The sequence below is a fragment of the Phaethon lepturus genome, unplaced genomic scaffold (assembly GCF_000687285.1).
Source record: "Phaethon lepturus isolate BGI_N335 unplaced genomic scaffold, ASM68728v1 scaffold2312, whole genome shotgun sequence".
In the NCBI taxonomy this organism is placed as follows: Eukaryota; Metazoa; Chordata; class Aves; order Phaethontiformes; family Phaethontidae; genus Phaethon; species Phaethon lepturus.
In genome coordinates this window covers 115,181-136,367 of record NW_010522424.1, presented here as the reverse complement: position 1 = coordinate 136,367, position 21,187 = coordinate 115,181, and the positions used below count along the sequence as shown (strand labels likewise).

General features: G+C 39.4%; 1 protein-coding gene across 1 annotated transcript in view; it reads right to left on the bottom strand.

The window, feature by feature from the left end:
• The window catches only part of LOC104616702 (ephrin-A5-like), a 74,519-nt gene that overhangs the window by 16,480 nt on the left and 36,852 nt on the right, over window positions 1–21,187 (bottom strand). Inside the window, exon 2 of the mRNA XM_010281794.1 lies at window positions 20,633–20,956. Coding sequence (XP_010280096.1) covers window positions 20,633–20,956 — 324 coding nt within the window. The remainder of the gene's footprint in view (window positions 1–20,632; window positions 20,957–21,187) is intronic.

Genomic DNA, 21,187 nt, shown 5'->3' with positions numbered 1-21,187 from the left:
ATGTTGTATTGTGCTAGGAGTGTGACACATACATAGACATGAAAAGTTACTTCTGCTGACTCACCTAAGCAAAGCAACAGAATACCTTGTTTATGTCTTGTGGAGGATGGAGAAGACATAAAGGCAGGAAGACATCTTCAAGAAGCCACTTTAGTATTAAAGGGAATTTAGAAAAAAAGCAGAGACTGCAGGTTTTATTTTGTTGTTATTTAAAATGAAGGCAAACAGTGAGAATAATGCAAGTTTGAATGTGTTTGAGTGCACATGCACGCCCAAAAGTTTGCAAACACACTGCTCAGAGAGAATACCATTGCTCAAAATATCTCTGAAGGGCTTTTTCTCCTGGCAAAGTTCTAATAGAACCTTGGCACAGCGTTTACAAAAAATGCCTTTATGTGCAGAGTCAGGTCTTGCACAGAAAAATCCAGATTTGTGGAGGAGGGAAACCAGACATGAAATAGAAAAGGTAAAGTTTGTAAAACACATGATAGTCCACTATAACTCAAGCTGTGATTCTGACAAGTAAAGATTCTTAGGACAGAGACCTTCTGTTTCATTACATCTACCATGATGAGGTCCCAGGCCATGACTGGGTAGAGTACAAACACAGTAAGAGCTGCCAGCACTATATTAATAACAGTACATCTTTATCAGGTGAATTCCCAGTTTGCTCAAGTCCTGCAGAGGGACTATTGAACCTTCAATTACTCCACCAGTGAGCCAGAGCCAGAAATTTTTCTCCAGTCCTTAGAAGGATTTCCTTAACTCTTCAATTTGTCGCCTTTACCATGAAAAATTCTGGAACACATCAAGCTGAAGTTTTCTCTTTAACCAAAATTTGCCCAGCGTATCAGGTGATAGCAGTTTCATTTAAACTTCTAGATCCCTGCTTCTTTCTTTCACTTGTCTAGCTTGTGTTCAGAGCCACAGGTCACATTCACACTTTGAAATCCGTACTTCAAAAAAGCTAACCTATGTGAGATTAGCCACAGCCTCATCAAGGAGAACTGCTGCCTTGTCAGGAATTTGACATGTCTCACCTATGCCAGAAAAGGACTGTAGACTGTCATAACTATGACTGTGGGAAAGTCTAAAACACCCACGGGATAGCTAACCTTTCATTTTACTCTGCCACAAATTATTTCCTTCTGCGCTCTTTTTTTCTTTAGATTAATGTATACCACAGGATGTTTAGCCTTATTTCCAGTGATGATTCCCAGATGAACTCAAAATTAGATATATATGTGCACACATTTCCATAGCTGGGACTCAAAAAGCCCTAGTGGTTTGGAAACCATTTCTTAAAAGCAATAAATACCACATCAGACTGTTGAAACACACAGGTACCTCTCAAGATTTTCTCTTCCTGAATGCTGTAACAATTGCTCTCTCAGAACTGAAGTATTTCTCCACCTCTCTTCCAGAAGTCCCTGTTTCACACTAACAATCTTCCCAAGCAGATTGAGAAATTCGCATCTCTATTTTCCACCCACTGCTTTCTGACCTAAGCAAACACCTCCCCACTGCAAGCTTGCTCCTCTAGTCTTTACATGTTAACCAGTTAAGGAACTCAAGTAACCAAGTTGTGAGCAGCTTCTAATGGTGCTTTCCATGTGTATCTAAAGTCATATATATGGAAAGCGGTATGGGATAACACAAAACCACCTACTTGAAACTTCCTTGCTGATGCGTATTTCACTTGAATAAGAGATGGACAAATACTCTGCCAAATTAACTTCCCTCAACCACACAGTATCCATCACTGCTCGATTTGTGCCTCTAACCTGGAGTGGTGTCCCCACTCCTTGGTGGGTGGAGACGTCAAGCCTGGCCATACCAGAGCAACCCTACCACTGAAGTGCACAATCCCTATGCCAGAAGATCTACCTACATTTGTGTCTCACTTCCTGGCCAGTCTGTATCAACGAACATCTGCACTGGATATAGTTCTGGTAGCTGTGCAGAGCTGTATGACAGTGTGCATCAAATGCTTCTTGACTCTCACGTTTAGAAGAGGGTTCAGTGTACTGAGTTTCTCCAAAGAAGCCAGGATACACTCTCATTTACCTTAGTTAGGAAAAGCATCACTTGAAATGTATGTATTTTCTCCTCAAGTTACTGCAGCAAAACATGCAGCACTCAGAAAAAATCCCAACTGAACAAACAAAAAACCCACAGTCTGAGATCAAATCTCTCACTTTGGGATGGGGAGGAAGCATCAGATCTGCAAATACATGTGTACTGTTTGATCAGTAGGGTAGTGGATGCTTTCATACACATCTATGAATTATACGATATGGTATTGTTGGCTGGAAGGCAAAAAAAAAAAAACAACAAACCCTGAGTATGCCTACATGGATGCTGCAGTACCAGCCAAGGCAAGGCTGTGCATGCCTGCTGCTTGCCCATCCTGCTCTCATAGCTGCCTCCGGCACCAACCGTCCTGGAGCATGGAGACACATGGGGTCCAGCACACCCCAGCAGGACTTACAGCCTGGACAATGGTAAATCTGGATCTGTCTTGTGGCCTCTTTTGGCAACTGCATAGCCAGAACCAATGACACAGGAGAATTCTTCTTGTTCTGTGTTCCTAGTCAGTTTTTAAGATCTCTGTAAACTTCCAGTTCACCTTTTAGGGGTCACCGAATAATTTGTTGTTTAGCCAAGTTCGAGTGTTTGTGGTACACTCCTGCATTTTTCTGTTCGCCCCTTGTGAAATATCCTGCAGAGACAAGAATATTTTTTTTCTTGGATCAAGCTGGATTTTTTTTTTCCCCCTGCAAGCCCACGAGGTGTGTAATCAAAGCTGGCACTGGAGCATCCTAATTACAAAACCCAGCAAGGAATTTTCGCACACTTTTTGTGGACTTCAGATTTCTTGTTCACAAAATTTTCTTGCTGAGAAAGTAGAGATCATGAGAAAAGTTCAGGAGACAGAACCCAGACTGGCAGTTAATAATTTTTCACTTCTGTCTTTAATACCAAGATCAAATAAAGAAAAATTGACACTGTATTTGTAACATGTCATCCCATTTTTTTTGAGAAAACATTCTGAACTCCTCAGAAGGAGGACTGACATGGGTGCAGGGGCAGGGCAGGAGGGAGGAGATCAAGGTTTATGTTTTTGTTTTGTTTTATTCAGAAAAAACACACATCTTGAAACAGAGCTGCAGAAAAATATCAGGTCTGAAGCGCTATCAGCGCTAGCTGCTTTCTGCTGAGCTGAAGTGACCATTTTCAGATCCTTTCAATCTGTGGTGAAAAGATCATTACCATGCTACTCCCAGGAAGTCAGTCCTCCTGCAAGTGAGCTCCTTTGTTATGAATATGGAACAGATGGAACCAAATCTATCTGCTCCATAGGAACAAAAACACTTACAACCTAGTTCTCTCTATTAAAGACTCTACTTAGCTCCTTTATAGCACTGGCTTTCTGTGCACTGCTGTGAGCTTTTGACTTTATAGAAAAAGGCACTTCATAAAAGCAATAGTTCTTACTCTTAAACCAAAAGCAGCCTAAGAACTGCAGAAGATGAATGCAGAGTTTAACCCGCATGGCTCCTTGGAGATATGCAAATATTCAATTACTTTTTTTTTTAAGCTAGAGAAAGGATTTTTTTTTTTCTGAGAAGGAAAAATAGCCATATGTTGCAAAGACTGTGCATCAATGGCAGTGAAGTACATAGATGATAATATGCTACTCACTCTGATAAAGGTTGAATCTAAGTATGTTATTGTAAGAAGGAACATGGAATTTATTTGTACGTATGTAAATGTGGATCAAGATGACATTCTGCAAAGAAATCTGTATCAGTCTTTCAAAAATTGATATTTTTGGTAGGAGACAAAACCCCCTGAAATTAGGTCCCCGTGCTGAATACAAAAAAGATTAAATGCATCAATTTATCTCCAAATATTGCATCTTGTAGGGCCTATTTCCTAAGACTTTAACAGAAACTACAACAATATTACACCAGTTAACTTTGCAAATTGAAAATAGGCATAAACTGCAGCTGAAACCAAGAGATTTACTTACTGACGCTGCTCATTCGCAGTGGAGTTAAGCAGGTACATGTAGAGTATCTGTCACTTCTCCTACCGTTAGAACAATAACGAATCTTTATTACTAGCCACACATGCACACGTAACACAGGCACGGTTTATATCAGCTTCTCACAAAAACCCATACATCAGAAGTCAGCGGCCTCCTTTACTCACTGTTTAATATGTTAATAGGTTTACCGTCTGGCTGCTTTTTCAGAAGTAATTGAAAAAAGGATTTCTGTGGCAGGGTGCTTTGATTCTGACTAAATCAAGTCTGCAGGCAAATCTCCCTCTGCCAGCGAAGGCACAGCTTGCCTGAAGTCGTAACCTTTGCTGGCGGAAGGGAACTGGCCTTGAACAGATCATGAAGCAGATGTTTTATGCCAAATCAGAGTCTAGGGATACACAGGATACTGCAAATAAAACTCTTCTCCTGTCTGTTCCACCATTTCAATTCCCTGCAGTGTGAAATACGAACTTGCCAACAAATGGCCAGTGCGCTATGCAGCGTAGCAGGGAGAGCAAGTGCCACAGATGCACTGAGGGCTGGAAAACTCCTTCATTAGGTCTGCTTTTCAGCTCAAGGCTCAGCAGTGACATGCGAGAGCCACCTCCAGTGGAAGGTGATGGTGTCTGTAAAGACAAGTTTCCATCGGCTCCAATTATAGAGATTGTGTGCACTTGCTTGGGGAACAAGGAGGTTCATATGGCTGTATCCGCAGATCATGGTCATTAGCAGCTCATGGCAAAGGTGGGGATTTAAAATTATTTTTGTTCAAGATTTTCTCACTTGAGACGTCACTGCTGATAAAATATCCACCTGTGGGCTCACAAAAAAAAATCCTATCAACTTAATGCCATGGCTCTGCTACACAACTTATGACAAAGCCCTACAAGGAATCCCATTGTTGAGCAGTGGAGCACCTTCGTACCAGAACAGTGTACTCCCACCAGCTCTGAGGAGGAAGCTAAAAGGAAGGAACAGCTAACAATGCTAGACTATCTTAGCGCTTGATTATGGGAGAGCAGAAACGGGGCTCAAGTTGATAAGAATATTGTATTTGCCCTCAAAAAACCCCCAAGGAACAAAACCCCAAAACCAATCCTGGTAAAATACAAACATATAATTCAAAAGAACCTACTGACAAGCGTTCAAGATGTTTACAATCAGCAATAGAGATAACATTTTCAGAAGAACTCAGTGCTTCATATGCAAAGCATTTTAGAAATCTGGCCAACTGTTTGGATACCTAAGGGACAGCTAAGTACTTCTAAAATTACAACTCTAATTGGGAATGCTAAGCACTTCTGACATATGGCCTGTAATATGCAAACTATTTATTTTACCTACTTTTGGACTGGAATCAAGGAAGAACAGGATTGACGATGCATTATATAGAATAAATTGCATACATTGCATCTACCTCGCATTCAGGTGGGTTGTGGGTTTGGTTTTTTTTTTTTTTTTAAATTGTGCATTCAGGTGCATTTCAGATCAGTCCCCTAAAGCCTAGATAAAGATTCCACTTAAATGTAGATGTACTGAAACCAATGTCATTTTCACTGATGGTCAAGTTAGTGATGATCAAGTAATCTGTGTGCAGAGTTGTCAGATTTTTTTTTTCCCAGAAGTCCAGTTAAAGTGAATCAAATTAATAATTTTTAGCATTCAATGTACATACACAATCTCTATTTACTTTTCAAATCTGAAGCAAAGCCATCAGTGGGAAATTTTTGTCTATAAACAAAAAAAGCAGTTTCTTCATGAAATGGCACAGAAAAAACCTTACTGCTACTCTTAAGTCTTTTCCCTCCTCCCCTTGCAGAAAGCTATTATTTCAAGGTCTTCTTTCTTTAGCCAAAAATACAGTCGCTGAAGAGCTAGGGCAATTCTGTGGGACTTTCTGTTGCTGTTTTATTTGTTTGGCTTTCATTGCTGACTTCTTTGTAGAATGTACATGTGTTTATAATTTCACCTCATATTTTAAGGGCGGAGTGCAGATTTACATGTACATATCAGCACACAGAACACCATATGCTGTTCACAAGCACTATGTGGAACAGCATACACCTTTGTGAAAATCCAGCTGTACTCACACAAGTACCAAATGTGTAATTTTAATTTACATTTCTAAAGCACAATGTTCCTCATCCTCACAGTCGATACAATTCCAAAAATTTTCTCTTCCTTTTCTGCCTACAACTTAGATGTGGCACTAGGTTCCCCAAGAGATTTATTTTTGGCTTAAGAGTATTTTTCACTCAAAATATTTTCTCTAGTTCACTGAAATGAAAAAGTTCTAGGCAGAAATACCTCTTCTCAGCTAGGTAAGCATATTAAGAAATGTTGTCCCTAGATAGTCCTTTATAAGGGCTTTTCCCAAACTAATTCTTAATGTACGTCTTTTAGACCTGTGTAAAATCTAGAACAGATTACTGGATTTCCAAATTATGCCATCATTTGGTTAGAAGCAATGCTGCTGTTTCTGGTGAGCAGAAGCAGCTGGTGTGGCTGAGGGGAGAGCGGTGCAAGGGTCCGAGAGTGCACAGCATCCTCGAATCGCCGCTCACGGCAAACGCCGATTGTTACACAGAATTAGGTGCCAGGTAACGCTAAAGCTCCTGGAAAAGGCAGTTTCTTCCTCGATTAAGAGGGCAGCAATAGCATGTCCCGACACATAGTTTGGAGCGAAAATGAACACTCCCTATTTCGCATCCCAAGGAATTTGGTGGCAAACTTTCTGAAAAGTGGACGTATTTCCTTACGGGAGCTGGAGCACATTTGTAGCGAATGGCTCCTTCTGCCTTTTTCTTCAACCGGAGAGCTTTCAGTGGGAATGTTTCTCCTCTAATGCACATCCATTACCACGTTAGTTACCAGGACGAAGGGAAGGGGAACCAAGCACAGCAGGGAAGTAAAGTTAGAGAGACGATGGTCAGACCTCTACCCTAAGAAGTACTGCAAGCAGTCCTCTGTCTAAACTAGAGCTGAATTTATCTTTAGCCTCATTTTCGTTCTGGAAGGCGTAGAGCTATGTGTAGTGGTAACAGCATGGTTATGCCACATCGAGGACAAGAAAGAACTGGTCAGGTCAGCCCATACAGCAGAATGAAAATCTAGTGAAATTATAATATAATGTCCAGGAGGCACTTCACTGGCGTTTTATATTACAAACACCCTACCCTTCAGTGGAGTTGTAATTATGTATGTTCTGAGTTTGACAAAATTAGCAATTTTATAATCATGATAGCTAAAGCCTTTAAAGATTATTTTTTATCATTTAACCAGTAAGTCACTTTTTCATATTTGTTTTTATATATGCATAAATATATATATGCACATATGAGACCATACAATCCATATACACATAGCTGCTAAATAAATTATAAATACAGGAAAAAAGGTGAGTCAGTAGAGAATATTTTGTCACTTTTTAAAGAACAGTACCTCTAAGCCAACACTCAGCTTTAGAAAAAAAACAGCAATAGATCCTTCTCTAAAGAAGTTCACTGCAAGTTTCACACATGCTTACACTAAGCCATGGATATGATCAAGCTCTCAGGCCTCACTGAATTAATCAGCTGCCCCACACTAATTCTGGGGAAAGAGGGGGCACATTCACTCCCTGTCACAGGAGTTCCAAAACCTCCACGAAACTGAATAACCCCTGTGTAAATCTCTTAAGTTTGATGCTGAACAGAAGCCTTCCCTATTACAATTTGAGTATTAGCAATAGTAAGTTTCTCGGGGGAATAACACTACCTCTACTGATTTTATCATGCCCTTTTCTTGTGAAATATTTCACTGAAAATAATTGAAACCTAATGATGCTTCAGAGGAGTCTCTACGCGAGAGAAAGAAATAATAGGAAGAAATGTTATGTTTGAGGCTATACTTTCTTTTCACAGGATCCTTAGGCATCCAATGGGAACTGTCAGAGCCACCAATCAATTAATTTTCTAATCTCTCTGTAATGAGTTTTTTCTCCTTCAACCCTTGTTTGTCTCCTTTGTAGCAAACAGCTGATTTCTCACTTGTGTTTTGATTTCCTCTATTTTAGGACATCCTGAAACACAAAAGTGGAAGAAAAAAAGGGAGCTAGCCATAATGGCACAAAATATAGCATGTCTATTCTTTAATTCCTTGGGACATGCTAAGCTTAAAAAGTAGTATGTGAGGAAACTGATTTTGTCTGTCCAAAACATGTGAAAGTGTGAAGGTCATGTTGGCAGCCTGCCCTGCATTGCTGTTAAGCCGTGCAATATTCATTTTGACCTCTTTCTTACCATTCTAGTCATTTCTTCACACCCTGTGCTGAGTTCATGGACCGCTCCTACAGTATTCCACAGAACTACTTGCAGATGCACAGAATATGAAGCAACCACCTGTACTATTTTTCCCTGGAGATCTAAATAGGACACATGAAGCCGTCTTGAGGAAAAAAAGACATGATGTGAGCAAAGAATGAAGAAAGCACGAAGACAAAGTGAAGCAGAACGTGCTAAAACAGCAGTTAGACATCTCACCCCTCCTATTGGAAATCTGGACTTGCCAAAAAATGAAGAAATGTGAGTCTGGTTTGGTTTTTAACCTCATTCTGCTTTGTTGATTAACCTATTTCTGCTCTTAAAATGAATTACACCATCTTGTGTCTCCACTGTATAATTTCATCAAGGAGGTGACAAATCATGTTGGCAGTGACGGTCCACGCTGAAGTGGAATGTATAGTGAAATACAGTTTTCCTCAAATGAATTGCTGAAACCGTTAATCTTTATCTAAATGCCCATAATAACTGTTTTGTTCTCTGTGGCAGTTGGGAGAAAAAAATGTCTTCCAGAAAGCATTTTGGCAGCCAATCTGCTTGTTAATAAAACCTGGCAAAACATTTGTGATTAATATAAATTACTAATTCCACTTTTAATGCCTAAACGTGACAGTGACTAATTTACAGAGTTTTGCTTGAGCTGCCACTGAGTATTTGAAGTGGGACCGCGAGCAAAAAGTGCTGTTGCACTGGTGTATGTCCCTGAGCGAAGCTGCCACAGGTGCAGCGCTACAGATGAGGAACCCTCTCTCTGGCAATAATTTCTAACAATACTGCCTGATTTTTCTGCTTGGGCCGGGGGGAAAGGGTCAGCAGAGAAAGCTGCCTAACACCCTCCTATTATAAGCTGGAAGCCACACCAACGTGGGAGCTGGTTACAACAAACTGTGAGGTGGCTGCTGCTTCTGCTACCTAGCGGGCAGCATTTTTTAGCACTACGATGGGAAAGAGACGAACTCCTCCCAATTTAAGTTCGAAACTCGATGCTGTAGCAAGGCATGTGGGCTGGAACGTGGGCGCTTCGCAGCACAGCGCTGAACAGCTTCATTCCTCAGACGCAGTCTTGTGATCGCCCAGATTACTCCAGTGAGACGCAGGTAAGCGGTACAGAGATATCAATGGTGAAAAATAAGTAATATCCATATTTCAAGGCTTCAGACAACTGGTTCGATAACTAATCTTTGGCTTGTTATAAATGTACTTTAAATGTATTCTTACACATGACTATTAATTTGAAACTCAAGTAGCATTATAGTTTGCCTACTTATATTCAACTGCTAATAAAATAATTTTAAAAGTCTTGTGAAATATAAGAAAATCTGAGAAAATAAATTGCTAAACAATAACCTATCCATGTCAGTTGCTCATGTCTGAACTAAACAACACTGTCATCACCCTCACTGGAACATACCTTAATTTCTGAACAAATATATGCTTTGCTTGTGCACCTCCCTCTGAGAAAGAAACATTTTCTGTCTTGCTGATGTGCCTATGGAGTTTTGACTACGCCACTCCTCCCTTCTGCTTCTTGATGCTGTTCACAAAAAGGACCTAAGGAAGTCAGATCCCACCTCCAAGGAGCACCAATGGGAACTGCACACATAACTCCATTCTCCTGGGGAAAAACAAGTTCATGACTGCTCTGTGCATCACCAGCCAGAAGCGGAGAGGTGTTAATACTAGGCTCTCTTCAAGACGAGAGGTTGCATTCTTTTACAGTCCCCAGGATGCTGAAGAAAGACACAACATCTTTTTCAGCCTAAGGCTACTTTATTACTACTCAAGACTTCTTGGGCAGAAACCCATTCACGTGTGTACAGACTTCAAGCCCTGCTGCAGCTGCTGCTGGGGATCCTGACTTCAGTCCCAATACTGGGCTCTATGCTGTAGGGTAGTGCATTCTTCAGTGCCTCACAGCTGAACATCTTCTGCAAAACCCTAAAATGCTAGAGAGAAGTAGTCTACATGCGGTTTTTAATGACACAAGCATCAACAGGAAGATGACCTAGTATTACTAAAAAGAGATGTGCCAAAAAAACACATAAGAAATCCAAGTTTGTATCTTCACAATATCCCCACCTATATCTCTTAAAACTTAATACATGTAAGCCGTTCTGGTGTATTTTTCCCTGAACACATTTTGAACTCCACTACGACTGAATTGTCAGGGCTCTTTAAATTGATTAATATACTGCCATTCTGATTATCCTTCAAATAATTAAGATCATTTCACCCCCAGAAGATCATCAACAGCAACGTTATTCCCCATATCCATCATAAGGAGACTGGTTACTTTTGTGCATAGAGGTATGGCACGAGTGAGATTCTGATACACCTTCAAGCCATTCTTAATTCCCTACAGCAGTGCTGTATCTAGCTGGCTATACCACTTGATATTTTAAATATTAAACATCCATGATGTAAAAGGGAAGCCAGGGAGATTTTACAGGCAGTAAAAATCTCATTTGGCCAATAATGTAGATCTGAGGATGACCTACTGCTTTCCTGAGGGAAAGTGGAAACATTTGGAAGTCTGAAAAAATTTTTCTGTAATTTTTCAGGATAAAGCACTTCTGTGCATTTCTGAATACTCTGTGAAAAATGTTATTTTAAGTGATTTATATTAACTTGCCAGGAATCTCAGAGATAGGAGTACAAACTGCATGCACCATTTTGAGCCCAGAATCTTGTCTGAATAGTATGAATTGCCGGGGAGTAAAAAGTTATTGAGAAGTCCATAATATTCTCCTGTTTTACAGCCTCCTCTACTATCAGAGGGCTAGGTAGCTTAGAAACAAATTTGCTTCTTTTAAATCCAAGTATTTATGAAAATACGGAGTTGAATGTTGAATATTACCTTATGAAGCATGATCATCAGCCAATTGGTCAGCACGTGGAAGCACTTTTTCACTGAGAGAATTTGGTTCTGGTCTATTGGTTGCGGGTATGCATATATACTCAGTTTATATCATGACACACAGACAGTATCAGCAGAGAAAGTGCTGCCTTGGTGAGTTAGTCTGAGGAACAGGGAGACTAACATGCTGATGACATGGAGGCAATGAAGTACAACACTGTTATTCCAAATATCATTGCTATGTTATTTCCATTTCTGTTGGCATCTGCTCCGTGTTACAAAATGCATACTTCCAATACAACAGCTCATTAAACAGGTTTCAGTTTGCTCAGAAATCAAATTAGAACATTGTTACAGAGTTATAAGTCCTTAGATAATTATTAATAATACTCTCCACTTCTGTGAGTTCCTTCATCCAAGGAGTCTACACGCTTCACCTTATTAATCTCATAACATCCCAGTGAAGTGCCACTGCAAAGAGCCTCACCCATCGCTGAAGTGCAGCCACCTCTGAGATGTTAAGTTGTAGCTGTCAAACATCAAAAGTTATTTAAAGCAAGAAATGATGAATGGTCCATCAGGATTTAAAGGGCTGTGTGCAATTCATTCAACTGTACTTCCAGCAGAACAGTGGAATTTAAATACTTACTTTTAATAAAGTTGCAATGGGATTTTTACAAGAAACACAAATGTTAAAAATTACAGTAATGGATAGCCGCCATATGGAACATTTAGTCACCATTCCCCTAAGTCAGGTGTATCACATATGGCCTTATCAAGTTCCTAATGATCCTTGGAGGTCTTTTATCCGAGGTCTAATCCATCCATCTTTTTAATGTTTGTGATCTGGTGATCACATAACAACATTTCAATCCATGCTTTATTTTCCTACAAAATTAACTGGCCTTCATTAAGCATGTTAGACAAGATAATAAAAAAGACAGAGGAAAGAAATCCTGACCCTCATCATTTCTGTCTGTGGGTAGTCCCTCATTCTTCTGATGTTCAAAATCAGTACTTCAGTAGAAAGCAACATGAGTCACTGGTCTTCCTACAGCCGTGAAGACCTTATACAATATGCTCATGAGACAGCTTTCAAAGTTGCAGATATATGGTATATCCTCCCCTCTTTTATATTTCTGCTGCTATCAGGATCTTAATGGCACTTGAATTTTTGAAGCACATGAATCCAAATCATCTTCTTTCAACTTGTTATCTGAAAGACATTTCATTCCCTTTGAAATACTCAAACAACAGAGACCAGCACTTCTACGGGTTCTCTCTTCATTTTCTTATGTGGATTTCTCCTGAGTTCCAAATTATTCAACAGCTTTTAACGCTCCCTTTGTGGATTCTAAGAACACTACCAACGTCAAAATCTATTAGACACTGGTGATTGTTTCTGCTTGCTTTTTAGCAAGGCCAGCACTTAATTCTTCTGATGCTTTCTAACAGAAACCAGTCCTTTAATCTACACACTAGGCTAAGCATGAGCTCCCTTTTAAAGGTCACCTTCCTTGTCTGCCTAATGTTACCACACAAAAATATTTTTTAAAGTACACATTTATCAAACCCTTTAAATTGCTTTGATTTCATTCAAAACATCTTGAGTGATTCTGGTAAAACCAGCTATCAAAGCAGGATTCGTAGTAGAGTGGCATGTCTGAGCCCACTGCTGTCAAAGTAGCATCAATGTTTATGCTGATCAGATCTTGACTGAAAGGTTAATGGGGGACCTAGCAATAAACAATGTTTCCCCAAAAGAAAAGTGCAAGTAACACACTAAAAATATTTGTAATTCTCTCAGCATCCTTTAAAAACGTTCTTTAGTTAACCTTCATCTTTTAGCTTTTGGTGCGAACCAAGTTGTCCAAAGAAAGAGTTTCAAAAGGGATCTTCTGACCTCATGTCTTCAAAAGGCAATGAGAAAACACAAACACCAGCAGTACCTGCATTAACTAACACCTGTCGAACTCAAGATAGACAGCCTTTTTTCACTTGCTGAAAGACAAATCCAGTCTGTACTTTCAAAGCCAAATATCTGCTACTTGACTCAACCATTTTCAGGAGTAGAAACAATTTTTAATAAAAATTTAGCCTATGGAGTAAATACAATGACTCCACCGACCCTGGTATAACCTGAGTATGGCATGACAAGACTTACCATCAATCTGCTCTTTTCTCTAGAGCTCACAAAACTTTATAAAGATACAGTCAACTTTGTGCCAAGCCAAATCTTTGGCTTAGAGTCACAGTATTGACAGACTCAAGGGGGAGAAATATCCAAACCAGGATATTTCCAACTTTTACATCGTCTAAGTTATTTATATGAGGGAAAAAACCCACCCAAATAGGGGTTTTGCTGAAAGATCTTCTCATACAATTGCAGGCTGCTCAGTGGAAAAAGCAAAATAATCTGTTTTCATGTATGGATAGTCTTATTTTGTCCTACAGAAAAAGACACCATGGGTATTGGTCAAGGAGCCAAATAAAGATTTAGCCAAGGACTTTGTGAGACAAGCAGCATTAGAAGTGTGCAAAATTACCAGCTGCCTGAACAAGCAGATACACAAGGCACACAATGGGTGATTGCAAGAAATGTCCAGTCTTTATCGTAACTACAAATGGAAGAAGAGAAACTCTCAGAAATACAGAGTATTGCCATTAAAATGGAAACTAAATTTCTTCCCACAACTTTAAGGACACTCTGAAGAAGAATTAGTATTAGGTGCCTTGGAGAACATCAAGGAGCAACTTTCCTTTAAATAAAGGCAACTTTAAAATCAGGCTGACAGCGTCTTTATATTTACATTGATAAATGCATAGATAAAATGCCTACCATGCTTTCGCTGAATTTTCCATTTATGCTAAGGTCAGTTTGCTGATTAGGAGATTTGTCTTTACAAGTATGATTGCTTCCAGGGAAATCATATATTCTAAGTGTTGGATGAAAAAAAAAAAAAAAAAAAGAAGAGAGAAAATAAAGTGTTTCTAGAGTATTCCTACTTAAATATTACTGTGCTACCCCAGCTGGGGTACAATAACAAAAGCAACAGCTGACTCCTAAAAAAAAAAGTAACCATTAGTCAAGCTGTCTACAGTAACCTGTGATTGATTCTAATACTCTCCAGGATACAAGTGAGTAGTCACACTGGTTTCTTTCACGTTATCTCCTTTTCCAGAAGGAATTTCCTCAAATAAGCCAGACTCCGAACCTGAGAAATACTGTACTTATGCCCTCAGACAGCACCTCCTACCAGCAGACCTACAGTCAGCGGTATAAACTGCTGCACTGACAACACCAACTGGTTCTGAAAAAGCAGGATTTCCAGGTCTATAACAGGATGAAGAAAGAGAGAGAAGTGTAGGTTTTTTGAGGGACTCACATTTACTTTTCCTGATAGGTGAAGATTACAGTTCACAGTCTTTCTGTTTTGTGCTTCCATTACATCAAACTAAACCTCTGGCAAACATGCGGAGATCCCTAAATCAAATAATCATCTTACAGTGAGTTGTGCCTGTTCATGCAAAACACTGATATCCAGTAATATTAAGCTGGTGCTTGAGCAAGAGCAATGAGCTCTATGAGCAGTTTAATACCATCCTTTGAGAACATGAAAAATACCAAGGAACTGTTAATAAACTACAGTGAAAAGATTTCTCTGTAGTTTTCTCCCATACAGTATCACAGGCTATTAAACCTTGTCTCTACACTGTCCCTCTTCTTAATTCTTGCTATATCGAAACCAAACCTGAAAGAATAATAGCCAAGCTGGCAATCTGGGAAGCTATTGCAGGTTCTTAGCCATGGAAAGCTTTTGTTAGGTCTGTGTTAATTTCCATAAGAAGTGGATAGCACCCTTCCTACACTAACTGCTGATTTGTATAGGGATACGTACAGTTCCTCCCTGTGAGTTAGACTTTTAAACTCTGTCAATAGTTCTTCATTAATAACCAAAAAACCTTACCTCCACCACCACCACCAAGCAGCGGTGGTTTTGCGTCCTCCCCCAGCTGAGAAATGGCCACCTGGAGAAAGCATTTCAGTACAGGATCTACTGCAAGCATCACAGGTGGAAAGGAGGGAACAGGAATGAGGCATCTTGATGGTAACAATTTTAAATTATGCTTACAGCTTTGAGACAAAAAGCCAGTAACCGTCCCAAAAATTAACCTGGTCATGAAACATGGAATCGCACAGGACAGATAAACTACTAGAGGATTGTAGGAGAGACTAAAGAAAGATAAATAAACTCTCAACACTTAAACACACACTCACAAAAGCAGTAAGGAGAAGAGAGAACAAGTTCATCTTAACTGTCATCAGAGATTGTTATTGCTTCAACAAGAGTTCAACTAGAGGCCTTATTAGTAAGACAAGCTAACCACCTAATTAATAGGCAAAAGTAAGACAAAAAGAAGTGGAGGTACTATAAACACTTTTTTCTAATTTTTTTTCCTTAAGATCTTTTGAATCAGAGAAGCCTCCAGAGGTGTGCAGATGGTTGCAGAAAGCTGGTCCAACTACTTGGCAGCTGTTAGAGAAAAATGACAGCAGGATTCAAACAGTTCCACAGTTTTTGGAACACAGTGAGGACAACTTCAACTCACAGAGATGGAACAAACTAACAGAAGAGAGACAATTTTGTATTCGAAATTATGAAAATCACAAGTTTTCCTATAGAAGCAGCAGCTAAGACCGTCAGGGTGGAATGTCATTTGAATAAAAGCCCTCAGGAGATGAGAGTCAGAAATTTCAGGAAAAAACAGAGAAACAACGATGATGGGGAACAAAAGCAAACACTAAGAAAATCAAGGGAATAGGTAATAGCAGATTCCCTGAGAATACATTCTATGAGGAAAAGGAGTACAGGAGAGCTGGTTGTTATTAAGAAGAAGTGTACGTAAAACTTCACAAACTCAGTTTCTTAATTTCATCACAAATTTTAGAACTATTAAAAATACTATTTATAACCATAATTAAATTCCAATAATAAAAGCATACTATCGTGGTGTGGTCAGGAGAAATACGGTTACAACAAAAGCTTCCTGAACTTACAATCAGAAGCTTCATGCAAATAAACCGTGACAACAAAGATACAGTGATAATGACACATCATTAAAGGTGATAAAAAGAAACAGCATAAGCATTTTGAAATAAAAGCAGAATGACACATGCATAAGACATGCGAAATTAGAAAGAAACAGTAACAAAAAAGGTTACACAAATAAACCACAGGTAAGACAACAGGATATTTATAAGATGAAAGAAGCTCTTTTCTCAGCAAGAATGGAGAAAGAACCACTTAAGATATGTTTAAATACATCACATGCAAAGCCTACTAACAGCTAGCAAAAACCTTCAAGATCTTACAGACAACAGGAGAGCAGCAAGACAACTGTGAAGAAGAGCAAACCCACCTGGTCTTTCTAGGAAAAGGGTATAAGCATAGGTTGAATTACAATATTCACAGTGATCAAATGACTACATAAACAATACATATAAAATCTTGGAGGATAAGATGATAAAAACATCATAGAATTCTTAAAGACAAATCATATCAAATACCAAATTCTTTGATGGAATAACTGGATTGATCACTCAGAGAAAAGCATATGCTACAGCTTAATGTTAGTACAACTCTGACACTATGCCAAAGACACATCGCTCTCAAGAAAAGAGCAATGTGGTCTAGCTTAAATTGACACAGGAGCTTGGTTCAGAAACTGGGGTCAGGATTCTGCAGTAATCTGTACCAGTCTGGTTCTAGTCAGGTCTTCATTTTTCACTTTAAGAGCTCCGATGTGTATTTGCCAAGTTGTTGCAGGTATTTTAGTCAATACTTAGCCCTTTAATAAAAATAAAACACCCATAATTAAGTTAAAGTAACGAAAATGATACCCTCATTTGGAATTATATAATTGTATAACATTATACATTATAGGATCTCCCCACTCCTTGTTTTTGTGTTCGTCTCCCCTTGCACAATACCCCACCTTAACCTGCATACCCAAACCTATGTTCTCTTCTGAAAGACATTAAAATCACTGTCATACCAGTATTCAGTTTTTGCTTTCTCAGCATTTCATTTGCTTCTGTTTCAGTAGTAATATTATTTTTCCTGTTTTCAGGCTAACATACACTAACCTGAGGTGAGCACCTGCTAAGAACTAAGTGAAAACTGGGACTTCTAGGTCATGATCTATCATTTACCTTCCTCAGCTCCCCACTGTGCACTCCCTAACTGAATAAAAGTTAATTTCTCTGTCAATATTTAATAACTTTTTCTTCTTTCGAAAGTCAACTCAATCAGTACTTGTTGATTGCACGTCTGCAATGTTGAATTCACTTCTTCAATGTAAATTTGGTATCAGAAAGATAGATTTTTTTCTTATACTATTCTAAAATGAACATGCAAAGAAAGAAGATTCAAGTTCATCTGAGCAATATATATGAAGGCAATGTCATAACAACAAAAAGTGGCATTTACAAAACCAGCAGTTCAGAAAAAGAGATGGTGATTGGTCTCAAATTATTGCATTTTCTGAAAATAACAGAAGGAAGAAAGGCAAGTCACATATTTAAAAGGCAAACTGCACGGATTTTTCAAAAAAGCACCAGACAGTAATTAAGATAAATACCTAATCAGTCACTTAATACTTCTCTTTCCAGAGGTCTAGACTACACGACACATTTTGTAACCCCAAATAGAATATACCAGACTAATGCTACATAGTCAGTCTTCCCCCTCTCCTGCAGAGGACAAAGGTTTCAGATCTGCTGAGGAAAAGAAACCTTCCTTGGCGAAGTGGTAATTTCTTTAACATGCAGGTACAGAAAGATAACAAAGGCGGTCTCCGTAGCCTGGACAAGAGCCTGCTTACAATTTTCATGAGGAAATAAAGAACAACATTTCACCATCTTGTTTCTTCAGCACAAACTAAGAGAAAAACATTCCAGGATTGATAACTCTCCCCTGAGAAGGTTTGCATTTAATTGTTAACTTAGAGTGCTTCCCTGCAACTGCTGCAATGCCAACCTTGTTACTGTCCTCAGCAGGGTGAAGGATAAAGGCAAAAAACCCCTTAAATTACAGAAAGAGAGGAAAAGGGCTTTTGTCTCTCTGAAAAACGCCTAAGAATTTAATTTCAGTGAATACCAGGTCAATAAGCTACTAGTAAATGAACATCTCTTTGCTGCTCATTTTTTGCTATTTTACCTTTCGTTTAAAAGAAAAATCCATCTGAATGCAGTTGAATATCATAAAGCTCTGCATATTTTACAGCACTTTGGAATAATTATTTTGAAGGGAGCCCTTGACAGTTAAATGACTCAGTTAAATGACTGTTATAGAAGATACATAATGATTTTTAGTGAAATATTGAATTTAACCACAAATGAGGAAAACCAGGCATAAGCAACCTGGGTCTGTTTGAATAATAATGCATTGCTTGAGAGTTCAACAGATTTTCTATGTTCTAACAATGAAGCTATTAGCTAGACAGACCAAGTTGAGATTTTTCATATTTTCTTCCTTCATTTTCATGTTTGGCTTTCACCTTTATTAAATATTTCTTTCTCTTTTCTAAAATTTAGAAAACAAATTTTTTGTTGTTGTGTTTTGTGGGTTTTTTTAATGCTTGCATCTACTGATGCCATCCCTGTGCTACATGTTATTGTGAACATGTAACGGCAAAGACTGCATTCCTTAGCTTAAGTCTTCCTGCTTGTTTTACTTATGATGCTCAGGAATTGAATTTAAAAAAAAAACAAAACCCAAAACAAACCAAAACCAAACCCCACTAAAAAATCCCTTGTTCCCAGGGAGCCTGATACTGGAGTTTTGCATGACCCAACACTCCTGTTGAAGTTAATGGGAAGCTTTTGTAAGGGACATGAGTGGGACTGGGCCTACACAGTACAGATTTATTTATCCTAGAACATTATCCACTTAATTCTGGTATCTTTACATGGTTTCTCATGTCCATATTAAAAAACAAGTTTTAAGTAACATTACAGTTTGCCTTTTAAAATTATTTTTATTATTATTATTATTATGTGCAGTAATAATATAATTGTGCACAAGAACAAAGCGCTGTTCTTCTGATGCTGAACGACCACTCACTAGGGGTTTTTATTTGCTGGAAGAAAAAGAAATTAATGGAAAACTAGGAATTCCACTAGGAATGCATTTCCCACTAGACTTAGAAAAGGAAAAGAAAAATCTCAATGCTGAAGAAATGAGGCTGAAAAACAGGGATCATACATACTCAGTTTCTCTGGTGAAATGAGGTGGAATGACTGTTTCACAGTATAAAGGCCAGCTACACATATAAAGGCAATATTTATTGGGGTCTACAATCTGTCTAAAGCTTTCAACTCCCTAGTCTAACACTAAAAACAGAAAAAAAAAAAACATTGCTGGAGCAGTCAAAACTTGTCAGGAGTAGAAGATTCAGGTACAAAACAAATTGATGAAATAAGATCTTTGTTGGAGGATTAAACAAACGAGACAGCTGAAGCAGCATCAACGGCACAGCGGGGTCAGGGCATCAGATTGCTTAAGCCATTGGTTTTTAACCTCCTGATGTTTCTACTTCCTCAGTCCCAGACGTTATCCTGCTCCTCCTCGGGGTGCCCAGAGCAGCCCTGATGCAGGCCTCCGTGGAAGAGGGTGCAGAGCTCTGGGAGGGTGCTCCCCATTGCTTTGGGGAGCTGGCGTGAAGGTGTGTGAGCCCATCCACGCTCCCCCGCGCGCTGCCTGCTCCCACGGCAGCCCCCATTGTCCACGCCGACAGAAACAGCTCGTCCAAGAAAAAATGGGGGACAAAAAGGAAGGAAGAAAAAAGGAGCCACTTGGCTTGATGATTGAGAGTATTTACGCTAAGAAATTACAACTTTAAATGCCGCTGGAGTACTGACATCAGCAGCCACACTACTTACAAACTACACAGACCTCACTTCTTGGGGGATAAATATTACAGAGACAGGAGTATATCATCTGAGCAAATAAGAAAATCCAGGAATTTCACATGCACAGGATTAATTATTTTTCCTCATATTTGGGGACAGCTTCCATCCTACTCTTCTTGCCCCCTCTTCCTCCTCCTCTACCTCCAAGTGCTGGAATAAGCGTTAATAGTGCATTTTGCTTTAGAAGTCAGCCATGGTTCAGTGAACAGGCTGACATGCTACTTCATGTGAGGAAAGAAGCTGTGATTTAATATCATTTTCACTAGCTAGATTCCTAGCTAATGTGTCTGGGGATAGTTAAGCCTGCATTCACTGTGAGACATCTGCACTATACACCGCTTGGCCCTCTGTATTTCCACAGAGCATAGGTGAAAAATTAGCTGGGTTTCTTGTGCCTGCTGTGCAACAGTGGTAAATCTCTATGTACTCACAGATGTAGAAATATTCCCGGCCTGGCCTGAACTCAAATCCTAGTGAGAAGGGCGTGAAGAGCTGGAACTTTTCCGAGAACTTCAATGGTCCATTCGGGGAATGCGGCCGATTACACTCCCACCTCTTGAACCCTTTGGAGGTGTGATCGCAGGAGCTGTAGCCATCAAAGTTCACCATGTACAGCACATAGCGTTCGGTCTTATCTTCCGGCACTGAGTCTTCATAGTGAGGGCAGAACACATCCAGGTAGTCATTGATGCAGACATCAATGTGGTAGTCGCCCCGCTGGAATCTGAAATCACAGGAAGAGTTCAGACGTAAGCACAGTTAACTCAGGGTGACCTTGTTGCAGGGTAACGTTCTCATAAAAGGGGCATCATTAATGGCACTTCATTTTACTCCAGCCATGCACATTCCTTCTCAAAAATAACCCTTGTAACTCACCAGAGCTATCAGAGAGTGCTTATACAGGGCTACGGTCATACGACCTTCTGGATAAAGGTTTTGCTCTCTTCTCTTACAAAATGAGTCTGTTACTAACGCACACCCAAGTT